Here is a 12500-nt window from a genome sequence, read left to right as displayed (position 1 = left end):
TAGACACAGGGAAGGACTGGATGAATATTAGAGAAGGCGACAGAGGCAAAGAGCGTACATTATAATTAATAAGGAAAAAATAAGTAAAATGAATGAGAGGATGAAATAGTGAAGAACAACTAAAAGGAATGATATACAGGTGAAAACGCACACAAACGACCCTAAATTACACACAGCCAACCTGAAAACACTGCCAAACACCCAAAGACACACACACCCAAACACATCCCAGTCCCACCTTAACTAAATCTTATATTCAGCATTCTTTTCCAACTCAGTCCAGAAATAATTTTCATTGCCGGTGTCCAGAAATAATTTTCATTGCCGGTGACCAAGTCCAAGTTCCACTGGCTGGAAAAGTCTGAGCACAATACCGTCCCACACCCTGCAGAAGCCATCATGAAATGCCCTGTACTGCTTGTCAGTGCTTGTGTTCAGCCTGTAGTCCACCAGCAGGTGGACTTACTCTTGCCTGCAGAAGAGAGACCCAATCAGATGTCAGTTCCTAGATACAAAAAGGGGGCATTTAATTTGAAGGGTGTGTTGAAAGCTCCCTCCTGCAAGAGTTCAAGTCATAGGAAAGAAGGAATACAAAACAGGCAGGAAGTTCCAGGGTTCGTCAGAGACATGGATAAATGACTGAAAATACTGGGTAACGCTTGCTAACTGAATTTTACACAAAAGTTGGTCGGCTGGAAAAAAATAAAATAAAAATTTACGTCATTTGTGTGCTATCAAACCAAGTAACAAAATATTAGGAACATTTTTAGCCGCCATCATCAAGCAGAGAGCAAGAAAAATGGCAAAATTAGGTAAATACTGTGTACATTATCTCGGGTCTGGGATGTATCACCACCCTGGGACGAATACTATTTTTTTTTCCCTCTCTATATGACCTTACTGTATCCATTCAAGTTATACAGTTAACATACCCGTATATAAATTCTGGTACACATGAAAGCAACAACCATGTTTTGATGCCAAATGTTAGCGGGGCACTGGTAAAGACTGTTGATATTGTGCGTCTCGACGTTTTCCCTAAGGTGCCGCTGGTCTGTTTACACCCTGTCTCCCAATGTCTTCCCTGAGTTGTCGCTTTCTTCTCTGGAAATACAACCCGTCCTTTCACACCTTGGTTCTTTCCTGACATGTTTGTACAACAACCACAACACATGTACAGACTAGGGTTTTACAGCACCACTACAAACTGGTATCTGTCGCCTCAGGTTTGTTGGGTGTTTTGGAGAAACCGGCGTGTTTGATATCGCTCAGTGTTTCTTTCGTCTCCGCGCGGTTTAGGCTGTCACAATATCCTGTCAGTACAAAATAATACTTGCTCGACTCTCTTAGGGGGTAAATTTGCAGTTTCAACCAATGCCTCCATCCTCTTTATCTTTCACTAAAGCCAGGAAGCACAAGAACCTGGTGGGATATTTTTGACATTCCAGAAAAAAGTTTAAGGATGACAAGCAGCATATTTCGAAAACGGGATTTTTCTACATTATCTTAACCCAACGTAACCAATCTAACCTAACCAGGGAGGGCTTCGTCTCTCTTGGACTCTCCCTTAAGATCACTAACCTAACCTCCTAACCCACACACAAGGTAAACTGACGTGACGTAACATTTTGTCACCTCCTACATTGTCAGTCATCACTACATACCAGCAGTAATTACTTAACGAAAAATACCGTAAGAAGTTGAGGGAACTGGCGGTAAACTGCACTTCATATATTGACAGCCAGCACACGTCTCTCTTCCGTGTCCATGGTGAAACTGACGCACCACAGGCAGTCCCGGGTGCTCCTTCCTCCTCTACACACACGTGCCTACATGTGATTGGCTGTTACATTTCCGTGTGACCTGATTCACAGCAGGTAACTCCACGTCATCACAAGTCTTAACACGTGTGTCAACGTCACGTCACCATCGCGCACGCGCACTTTTGATGACAAACATACGAACACACTCACCATCCTACAAGAGACGACTACTGGTGGACTTGAGCTAGAATTGACTTGAATCTTTGACATTCTCATCTGAAGTTGTTATTAGTTTCCGACAGGGTAAAATAAGGCTAGAAATGCTCCAAACAGTGAGATGTAGACCCTGCCAGGGGCTATACTTACGTAAGGTGTATTGGTTGAAACTGCAATAATGCCTTTTTTGTATTTGCTAGATAAAACATGAGTCACTGTAGAAACCAGTGGAAAATATTTCAAACTAATTATGTGGCAGAAGACTAGAAATAGATATGAAAACACTGAGAGCCTTGTTGCGAGTATTTAGCTTATAATAACTGTTGTGTAGAATGTGCATCACCAGATTCCGTGGAAACTGTTACCATAAACACTTAGGATCAATGTTTTGTAGCATTTAAGTACAGTGCATCAAGATGTATCACGAGAGGCGGTTTTAGAGTGTGCTTCTCCAGATAACTGTGGGAGCGTTGACCAGCCCCTGCATTAACACAGCCGGCGATCACCGCATCCATCCACCCACTCACTCTTCCACCTAACCATTCATTCACCCATCCACCTATCCATCAGCACAACATTTCACCCACACACAGAGCAATTAATCCACCCAACTAGCTATCTACCCAATCCACCCTTTCATACACCCACCTACTCCCACATCCGTCCTTCAGCCGAAATAATAATAGTGCTATGCCACCGACAGCAATTACTACTACTACCACTGCTACTACCACCACTACTACTACTACTACTACTACTACTACTACTACTACTCCTACTACTACTACACTCACTTTCACACTTCCATTCCTCATTTCTTCCTCTTCCTTCTACTACGATCAACGCATTTCAGTCTGAAAACACATGTAAATTCCTGGAAAACCCTGGAAACTGAGGGAAATATTGACAAGGAGACACGGGGAGGCAGGAGGAAAGGTCTCCGTCTGGGTTTGATGACGTCATGTGTTCAAGGTGGGTGCTGTGAACGGGCCTGTATCCTTCAATTTACTTAAGGCATTTTGGAGGTTATTTATCTTATTTTCGTGGTTGATTCTGGCTTTCCTTTACGTATAAGCGTGTATGTATAAGCCTGGGAACTTTATTGAAGACAAAGTCTTCTGCACTTCTTCAAGTGCTTCCTTGGTGTCTTCATTCCCAAATCTTTTCACAAGAATGACTAAACTTTCTGCCACGTGGGAAGAGTCAGGAGGTGTTTGTGGAGAAGCCTGTCAAGGAGAAGAAGCCTGCGCTGGAGGGTGACACTCTCTGCTCTTCGCACATCGTGGGTATTACTCCCCTCGTATCTTCTTTTTCAGTTGCAGAAATTCCCTGTTGCAGTCCTGCAAAAAAAGCTCCCATCGGGGAGATTTTCTCGTCCTAGTGTCACTCCTGCCAGCCACGTTCTATTTCCTGCAGAGTGGCAACACCTGCGGCACAGCTGACATGCTGTGCTCTGCAGCTGCAGCTTGGTGCTTTCAAGGTATTCCATTTTCCCCCACCAGTGCATGTGCATATGCCATCTGTGAGGTCAACAGAATGACCTTGCCCTGGTGTTGATTGGCTCTGCATCTCGTACACAGCACCGCCCACAGGTGTCACCAGTGCAGCAAGGATGGTGCTGAAAGTAGCCACAGTCCTCATGCGCCGCCTCCCCAGTGCCACTTCTATCAGTCTGTTTTACACAATATTCACCAAGTCACGCACGCAACACACCATTATACGCTCCTAACCAAATTCTGTCATGACCGCCTTGTCTGTTTGCTTATTTAATCTTTCGTTTCATCTCTCTCTCTCTCTCTCTCTCTCTCTCTCTCTCTCTCTCTCTCTCTCTCTCTCTCTCTCTCTCTCTCTCTCTCTCTCTCGGCAACAATTATTGCAAGGGACCGTGTTCTCAAACAATTCAGCGCCTTATCGTGACTACTTACAAGCTGTAGTGGAAATGATTGGGATTATCGAGAGAGTTTCCATGATTAAAGCGATAACTTAACGAGGACCAATCAGAGAAACTCCAATGGAAACAGGACTAATAATCTAATATGGGTTTTTGAAAATAATTCAGGTGAGAGCCCGGGCACTGTAAAGTCTGCGTTTTCTTGAATGTAACAGAATCGGGAATATTTCAGAACTTCAGAAATATAAGTACTTGGTATCACGCAGGCATCCTGGCAGCTCGCGGTGGATTATTACAACTCGTCTAGTGCCCACGCCAACCATCACCACGCCGGACGCAGCAGACCCACTGCCCTCGTGCATCACGCTGAGGTCATTCCCTGCCTGGAAGAAAGGTATAGTCATATTCACTAATCAAATAACATGACGTACTTCTTCTTTCGCCGTTTCTCTAAATGTGCCATGTACAAGTCTCCTCCAGTTGTTTCTGTCCCTTGCATCTTTCTCTGTGACTCCCTTCCTTTGCAATTTTGCCGCAGTTCCTTCTCTCTCTCTCTCTCTCTCTCTCTCTCTCTCTCTCTCTCTCTCTCTCTCTCTCTCTCTCTCTCTCTGATAGTATGTATGCAAGTTCATTTTCCTTCCTTATTATTGTTTATCCCTTGTTTATTTACTCACTGATACGCTTCTTGTCTTTCTCCTGTTTGAGGGCCTTTGTTTGGCGTCCTCTGGCAAGCCATGAGTCACTGTTCCGTATTCAGAAGTGCTCTGCTCTCTCACACAATTATTTTCAAACGCCATAGAAATGACTAGCCGGGTTCTAAAAGAATTTCACCTGTCAGTAATGTAGAAATGTTAATCTATCAATAGAATCATAAAAAAAAAAAAACATCTTCAAAAACCTGTGGAGGCTTATGAAGGCTTCAGCGTGACAGGGTTCAGTCCAGATGGTTTCCTTCCACCTCAGACTTGAACCTCTGACACTTTAGCTTCACATCCTTTCGGTGACTCTTACTGTCCTGCTGTAGTGGAGCTGACCGGCCTTTCCACAGTGCTTATCATGATTCATGCGATAGTTGAACAAAGGATTCTGCACCGCCAATAGAAGCACCCATGAGAACACAAGTAACCATGTCTGTCGTCCGCGTTATGACTAGCTGGCTGGTCACAGTAAAAATGGAGCAGCGGTGAAATAATTGGTTAACTTTGGTTAGGTTCGGATAGGTTAGGTTAGGTTAGGTTAGCTTAGGCTGGGCTCCCATCGGTTAGGTTCGGTTAAGGTGGGTTCTGTTCGGTTATATTAGATCGGGGTCTGTTCTGCTCGGATAGGTTCGGTTAGTTTTGGATTCTCGTCAGGATTACTTTCAAAGGCCACAATGAGGATGAGTCGGGTTCTAACGAAATGTTCTCCTCACTAGAACCATGAAAACGCTGGAAAGCCGCGATGACGTCCACTAAAGACTGTCAGATACACCTAAGGTAACACTCCCAAACATTTGAGAATACGCACCAGTGATGGCTGATATCATTTCACGGGACTGGCTGCGGCTCGGTGTGTACAGCGCATATAAGGCACGCATTCAGAAGCGCTCTTCTCTCTCACCACCACTGTTTTCAAAGGCCACAGAAACTATTAGCTGGGTTCCCAACAATGTTTCTCTTGTTAATAATGTAGAGATCTTGTTAATCTGTAACTAGAACATTATATATATATATATATATATATATATATATATATATATATATATATATATATATATATATATATATATATATATATATATATATATATATAAAATTTAAAAAAATGATGAAAAACCTGTATAACTTCATCTAGATTCTAGAGCCTTTTGAAATTAGTGAGGTGCGGCGCAGAAATGTTTCAGAATACGGTCCATTGTCTCAAGGGTTCGATCCTTGGCAAGCCTCTGTAAAGATCTATATATGTTACCTTTTACGGCAGGCTGCAGGTAAGATTCTCAGTGTTTAGAAACGCGAGACGTCATCGCGTGATACGTAGAACATAAAAACATAAAATGTAGGAAGCTGCAGGAAGCCATCAGGCTTCCTTTACAGTGCAGCAGCTTGCGACAGTACGTACTGCCTGACTCTTGGAAAGTGTATCATGATAACCTTCCGTCCTTTATCCGTACTCCACAGAAAACATAAGGAGGTGAACTTTGAGATCGTTCCAAGCGTGGTTTCTTCTATGGCCAGAAAAAAAAGAACACTATCATGAACCACGAACAATTTATTTGATCGACGCTTATTAACCTCCTTCTCCCTGCACGAGCATCAGATGACAGGCTGAGAAGTGTTAATCTGTTAACTCTTTAATAGTTGATGATGGGAATTCTTGTCGTAGAAGAAACCACGGTTAGAGAGATCCCAATTTCCACCTCTTACAGTTAGTTTTCCGCATTGCATCTGGCACACACACTCTAATATAGCAGAAATCACACAGCAAACATGAGCAGGTACTGTAAGTCTTTAGGAAATTATTATTATTATAAGCTCTACCGTTTCCACTTTCAAGCACGAGTGTTAAAAATAATGCAGCTAAGAGGGGACTTAAAGGAGGAATCTAAGGGACGCGAAAGGGCTGACTGAAACACAAACATTGGGGTTAATAATAAAGACAAGGCATGAAGTGACGCTTTCAGGTTTGAGAAAGGTTTGATTCAGGAAAGAGATAAGAACAAATTGATCCTGAAAATTAATAAAGAAGTGAGTGAGGTTGTTAGTGGTGAGTCGATAATAAGTTAGCTTATCTTAAACTAGACAGGAAATCCTCATCGGCAGCTTGCACGTGTGCGCGCACACACACACACACACACACACACACACACACACACACACACACACACACACACACACACACACTCGAACCAAAGATCAAATTCTTCAACATTAAAAAGCCTTTCATGTCGACTCCTTTGAAGAGACTGTGGTGGAAGGTAAAGAGGTTTTCATCTGTACTGTCATCGATTCTAGTGATCGCATCATCAGTGCGAAAAACACACATAGGAACTGAATAATAATAATAATAATAATAATAATAATAATAATAATAATAATAATAGTAATGATAATAATAATAATAATAATAATAATAATAATAATAATAATAATAAACTATGTGGCCTGTGAAAAATGTTCTTGAGAATGCTTAAAGCGTTTTACCATTTAATTGTCCTGTTTCTTCCTAACTGACAAATTAAAATCGTCTCTCTCTCTCTCTCTCTCTCTCTCTCTCTCTCTCTCTCTCTCTCTCTCTCTCTCTCTCTCTCTCTCTCTCTTTCTCAGGAGGTGACAGGAGAAGCAATGTGGAAGACACGCGTGGTATTCGTCACTGTTTTCAGTAAGTCATATTGTTATGCACATGTTTACTTAATATAAACAATACAAATATTAATAATTTTTTTTGTGGTGTATTCCAGTGTGTGTGTGTGTGTGTGTGTGTGTGTGTGTGTGTGTGTGTGTGTGTGTGTGTGTGTGTGTGTGTGTGTGTGGGCGTGCGCGCGCGTACAAGTATATAGTTTCCATTTTTTATGTTGCTGTATTAATTTGAATCTCTCTCTCTCTCTCTCTCTCTCTCTCTCTCTCTCTCTCTCTCTCTCTCTCTCTCTCTCTCTCTCTCTCTCTCTCTCTCTCTCTGTATACACAGCCTGCGTCTTCCTGACCAGCCATGCTTGTCATATCAAGTGAGTATGAAAAGAATATCACACACACACACACACACACACACACACACACACACACACACACACACACACACACACACAAAATCATCATCATCATCATCATTTCTTCTCTTGCATTACAAGTCTGTATTATGATATTGTTAACTCTCTCTCTCTCTCTCTCTCTCTCTCTCTCTCTCTCTCTGACGAAGTTCGTACATGCTTCCTTTCATCGCATCACATCAGGAAATGCAGCACACTTTTCGGAAAAAAAGAAAAAGAAAAGCAAAACCCAAGTGTAATTTGTAGAAGTGAGGCTAAGGCTCTTGTAACGCTTTGTTGACAGGAGCACAACAAGTAGAAGAGACAACCATGAAGATAACGGAGATATTAACCAAGGTCTGTATCCTGAAACTTTTCCAGGTGTTATCTCCACTACTTCTGACAGATTGTAGAAGTTAGAGGGGGTTTTCAAGGATGGTTTTATGATTGTAGTTGGAGTTTTAACAACTAATCTGTATCATCAATGGAAGAAAAAAAAGGTTATGTTAAGATACGGCACCAATGATTTTTTGTGACTTGTGAAAAGTCTTTGTGAGAAGCAAAACCGTTTAACAATACGGTTCAATATCATCATACTTGCTCTGTTCCTTCCCCTAATGTCCACCTGCCTGCGATCTGGCATGGAACCTTCCCTAAACTTTCCCAGTGTAGCCCAGTCTCTCATAGCCAGCGACCTTTTCCAGAACTCTCTCATTCTCTTCCAGTCCAGCCTTTCCCGGTCCATGGCACGTCTCTTCCCCACCCTCAACCCACACCTTCCTACTCTCTCCTATAGCCTCTCCCTCTCCCTTCCCACCTTCCAAACCATCCCAGAGGAGAGGGAAACGTGCACCGCTCTTTCCTCCATCATGCTCGACGCATTCCAAACTGATTGTCTTTCCTAAGAGAGTAAAACACGAAGACACTAAAAATAAATGTTCTTTGTTCAGTCCCTGCGTGGGGTGTACACAATCCGAGGCCCTCCAACTCTCCTTTTCCATTTCATTATTTTCATCAAAGTTTCCGTGACAATGAGAGGCCAATGACAGTTCTTCCTCTTTGCTCCTTCACCCACAGGACAGAGAAAAGTAAGGATCGATATCTATGCTGAACCCAATCGTGTAACCTTCAGGCCGAGTCACCTTGATCTCAGTAAGGACCAGTTTAGATACAAGGTGGGGATTGCTAATAAGTCTGAACGGTGTATGTGTGTGTGTGTGTGTGTGTGTGTGTGTGTGTGTGTGTGTTCACAGCCGAGTAATATTAGCCACTTTACTGCAGCTTTCAACAGCATTCTAGCATTTCGCCTCTCTTCTCTCCACTTCATTACATCAACAGTTAGACTTCCTGGCGTGTGATTATGACACAAAATTCAGTAACTGGCAAGACGCAAAGTTAAACAGGCTAGCCATGAAAATTTCGGCACGCCCTTACACCAATACGACTTTCCAAATACGAGAAAAGACCACTGGCAAAATAACAGCAAGAAATTCTACAGTCACCCCTGCTACAGGTGAGTCGCGCATTTTCGCTCTTCTCTTGTCTCCTCATTTCATTATGGCTGAAAGTTATATATATTCTTTGTATTTCTTTTCACTCTTACTGAAAGACTAACACACACACACACACACACACACACACACACATTCTCTCTCTCTCTCTCTCTCTCTCTCTCTCTCTCTCTCTCTCTCTCTCTCTCTCTCTCTCTCTCTCTCTCTCTCTCTCTCTCTCTCTCTCTCTCTCTCTCTCTCTCTCTTTACGCTTTACGTGTGGTCTCTGAACATCTTTTAGTGTAGCATCAACAAAAATAAAATAAGTAAATAAATGAAATAAGATAATAGATTAATAGATAAAATTTAAAAGAAAAACCAAGGTAATTTTCTTCAATATCGTTTGCCTTTGATTTGTTTAGTAAAGGTAAAAACGCAAAAGAAAATAATAATGATAATCTTTTCTCTTTTTTTCTTTCTTCTGCAGGCAGTCTAAGAGAAGTACGTGGATAAATGTAACAACGTATGTAATGTTGATGCAAGTCCCTTATAACCACCTTAGTCGTGTGTTCTCACCCCAACAGAACCTGAAGTTAGGGTGAGAAGTCTTCAGTGTGATTCCAGAAGATGCACAGCTACCGTGGAAAACAATTGCGTTAAATATAATGGTTACAGTATGAAAGTGCAATTCATTCTGAAGCCATCGAGTGAGAAAGTCAAGAATCCCCTCGTTAAATACGGTGTTGTCAACTCTGGGGGAAGAGCAACGATAGCATTAAAAGATCTGCTGCCCTTTACGAACCACACCGTAATCGCCAACCCTGCCAACGACGTGGGCGCCGCCACCGACCCCTCCCTCTCCAAAGAATCCTCCTTCATCGCAATTTCCCAATGTGAGACTCCGTACTTGTGCCTGTGTGAGACTTACGGTGGTGAAGGTGGCACGTGAGACGCTTCTGGCAGACTAGGTAGTGTGGTGCGCCACCTCCACCATCACCCCCACAACAACAACAACAACAACAACAACAACAACAACAACAACAACAACAACATAATTCTTTGTTCTTCTTTAGGGACAACATTTATGAACTTTTTTTTTTACCATTCGTTTGTACTTGGTCCCTCTCTTTAATACATTAAAAAATTATACTAATAGTAAAAGAAATCCTCACGAATGGGGGTGGTAACACAAACCACGCAACACACACACACACACACACACACACACACACACACACACACACACACACACACACACTCACTTTCCTCATCCTCTCTCTCTCTCTCTCTCTCTCTCTCTCTCTCTCTCTCTCTCTCTCTCTCTCTCTCTCTCTCTCTCTCTCTCTCTCTCGCTCCGTAATAATGATCTTTTTTCCCTCCTCTCCTCAATCATTGTTTTTCTTTCCCAGGTTATGTGTCATTTGAGGAAATAAAAAAAAATAATCAGGTAACAGGTGCTTTAAGCTGCGGAGCAACTTCAAGGACCTTCCCCAGCGACTGGAGGGTTCCAATTTTTTTGACTCGTCTCAAACCGGCTCATACGGACCTCGCCGTTCTTATTGAGGTTGTTCTTGGCATTGCGCAATATTGCACCACACCTGCACGAAAATGCTGTGTCGCTGCTGCCCACGCCTCCCTACCCGGGACCCTCCCCGACCACCAACCATCGCGCCAAGAGTCGCGCCACCGTGATGGTTGCGGCGGACGACATGTTGCAATAAGTGACGCTGTGTTTACAATGCGTGGAGCTTCATCTGCATTTTGATCACACTTTCGTGTTCACGAGAGTTTTTCCTAATTGATGTAATAATTTATTTCATTATTCAATGATTAACTGTTAAAAAATAGCGAGCATAAGTAAAACATGTCATACACTTTTTATTTTTACATCTTCACAGTTCAACTCGTCGTAATACCGTTTTCTTTTTTTTTTTTTTTTTGTTAAGTTTTTACAATACATGTTGATTCTACAGTTACTGCTGAGTCTGATGGGGTCAACAAAACTGGCTATCCCGTATATGAAGTGTGTTATGGCAAATGATTCGCGCATTTTTTGCGCTCCAGCTCGAGCTGCAGTGATGAGGCGAGAGTTGCGTGAGTTGCCAGGCAGAAACTTTCCCTCACATGCAGATCAATCAAAATATGCAGAATACGGCAAAGCGGTGGCTCTCATGAAGGAATGTCATAAAACAAGAAAGACGCGCCGTCAAAAGTTACCTCCATGAAGGTGTTTCCAAGACTGAAAACGCTATTTCTATATGCGATGGACGCCAAAAGGTGCTCCCACCAAATCATCGTCGTGCCCTCCAGAGGCCAGGTGGACCGGTGGGTTGTAGAGATGTGCGCTAACTAAATTAGAACCCCCAGGGGGAGGCTCCTGCTGACGAAATAACAAATAATAGTAAATAATTAAATAAGTAAATAAATAAATAAATAAATAAAAAATAAATAAAAAAAAATGTGTGTGTGTGTGTGTGTGTGTGTGTGTGTGTGTGTGTGTTTCAAACAGTCTGCGTCACTATGATCAGGTTAGTTTCCTGACCTCAAGTGAGCTTTAATTTTTCCCCACGCAGGCTATTGGAATCCAAGGACTAGGGCAGAGATCGACGCAAAAACAACCCTGCGCTTCACTTGGAACGGACTTCGCAGTAACAATGGCAACCCTGGTTACTACACACTCACACAATGGCAACCCTGGTTACTACACACTCACACAATGGCAACCCTGGTTACTACACACTCACACAATGACAACCCTGATTACTACACACTCACATTCTTGGATGGAGGAAACAAGAGCACTGTGAAAAATGTCATCGATACTGAAATCAAAGTATGTCAGAGGTCTTACCTACTGACGCACAAACGCAAACTCCTCGCGTGATTACAGAACCACATTGTGAAACGTTTCGGCGTCTCAGCTCGACTCTTACTAGGCGTGACTGGCGATTCCTAAAGTGATTTCTAATGATAGTCTAACAAGAATTTTGTACTACTGATGAACAAAACACCCATGAGAACCTGGCGCATTATCTCTATGGCTTTTGAAAACAGTCTTTATGAGAAACCAAACGCATTTCAGAAAAGGGACCTTGACATGCCTGGCGGTGCAAGATCTACAGGCTAAAGATCTGTGTTCAGAAACGCTTTGCTCTCTCACCACGACTATTCTCAAAAGTCACAGAGATGATTTGCTTCATTCAAAAGAGAGAGAGAGAATAAATAAATAGATAAAAATCGGCCTTAAAAACTCACGTAACTTCACCTATATACAGCCTTTTGAATGTAGCGGAGGTGTGGCGCAGAAGTGTTTCATAATATTGCCCTTAACTTCACCTCTTCTCCCGCCGCAGTTTGCTCACCTGACTCCAGGCAAAAAGTACACGTTAGAAGGGAAGGAGTGCTTTACAACAGTGCAC

General features: G+C 42.6%; 1 protein-coding gene and 1 long non-coding RNA gene across 6 annotated transcripts in view; one reads left to right on the top strand and one right to left on the bottom strand.

Moving 5' to 3' along the window:
* The window catches only part of LOC135098585 (uncharacterized), a 23967-nt gene that overhangs the window by 4622 nt on the left and 6845 nt on the right, over positions 1–12500 (bottom strand). For 4 of the 5 annotated variants that reach the window (XR_010267135.1, XR_010267137.1, XR_010267138.1 and 1 more), the window contains exons 3-4: positions 4123–4253; positions 239–472 (exon numbers count right to left, since the gene is read on the bottom strand). This is a non-coding gene — a long non-coding RNA (uncharacterized LOC135098585). The remainder of the gene's footprint in view (positions 1–238; positions 473–4122; positions 4254–12500) is intronic. The other variant, XR_010267136.1, reaches the window with a different exon arrangement.
* The window catches only part of LOC135098582 (uncharacterized), an 8309-nt gene continuing 2985 nt past the window's right edge, over positions 7177–12500 (top strand). The window contains exons 1-7 of the mRNA XM_064000948.1: positions 7177–7227; positions 7896–7948; positions 8669–8766; positions 8930–9104; positions 9666–9974; positions 11655–11914; positions 12435–12500. The exon at positions 12435–12500 is cut by the window's right edge and continues 131 nt beyond it. Of these exons, the coding sequence (XP_063857018.1) occupies positions 9002–9104; positions 9666–9974; positions 11655–11914; positions 12435–12500 (738 nt within the window). The 5' untranslated portion in view covers positions 7177–7227; positions 7896–7948; positions 8669–8766; positions 8930–9001. The remainder of the gene's footprint in view (positions 7228–7895; positions 7949–8668; positions 8767–8929; positions 9105–9665; positions 9975–11654; positions 11915–12434) is intronic.

This window comes from Scylla paramamosain, unplaced genomic scaffold (genome assembly GCF_035594125.1).
Source record: "Scylla paramamosain isolate STU-SP2022 unplaced genomic scaffold, ASM3559412v1 Contig69, whole genome shotgun sequence".
NCBI classification, from domain to species: Eukaryota; Metazoa; Arthropoda; class Malacostraca; order Decapoda; family Portunidae; genus Scylla; species Scylla paramamosain.
Note: the sequence above shows the minus strand (reverse complement) of the source record. Positions and strands in the feature narration are given on the sequence as shown.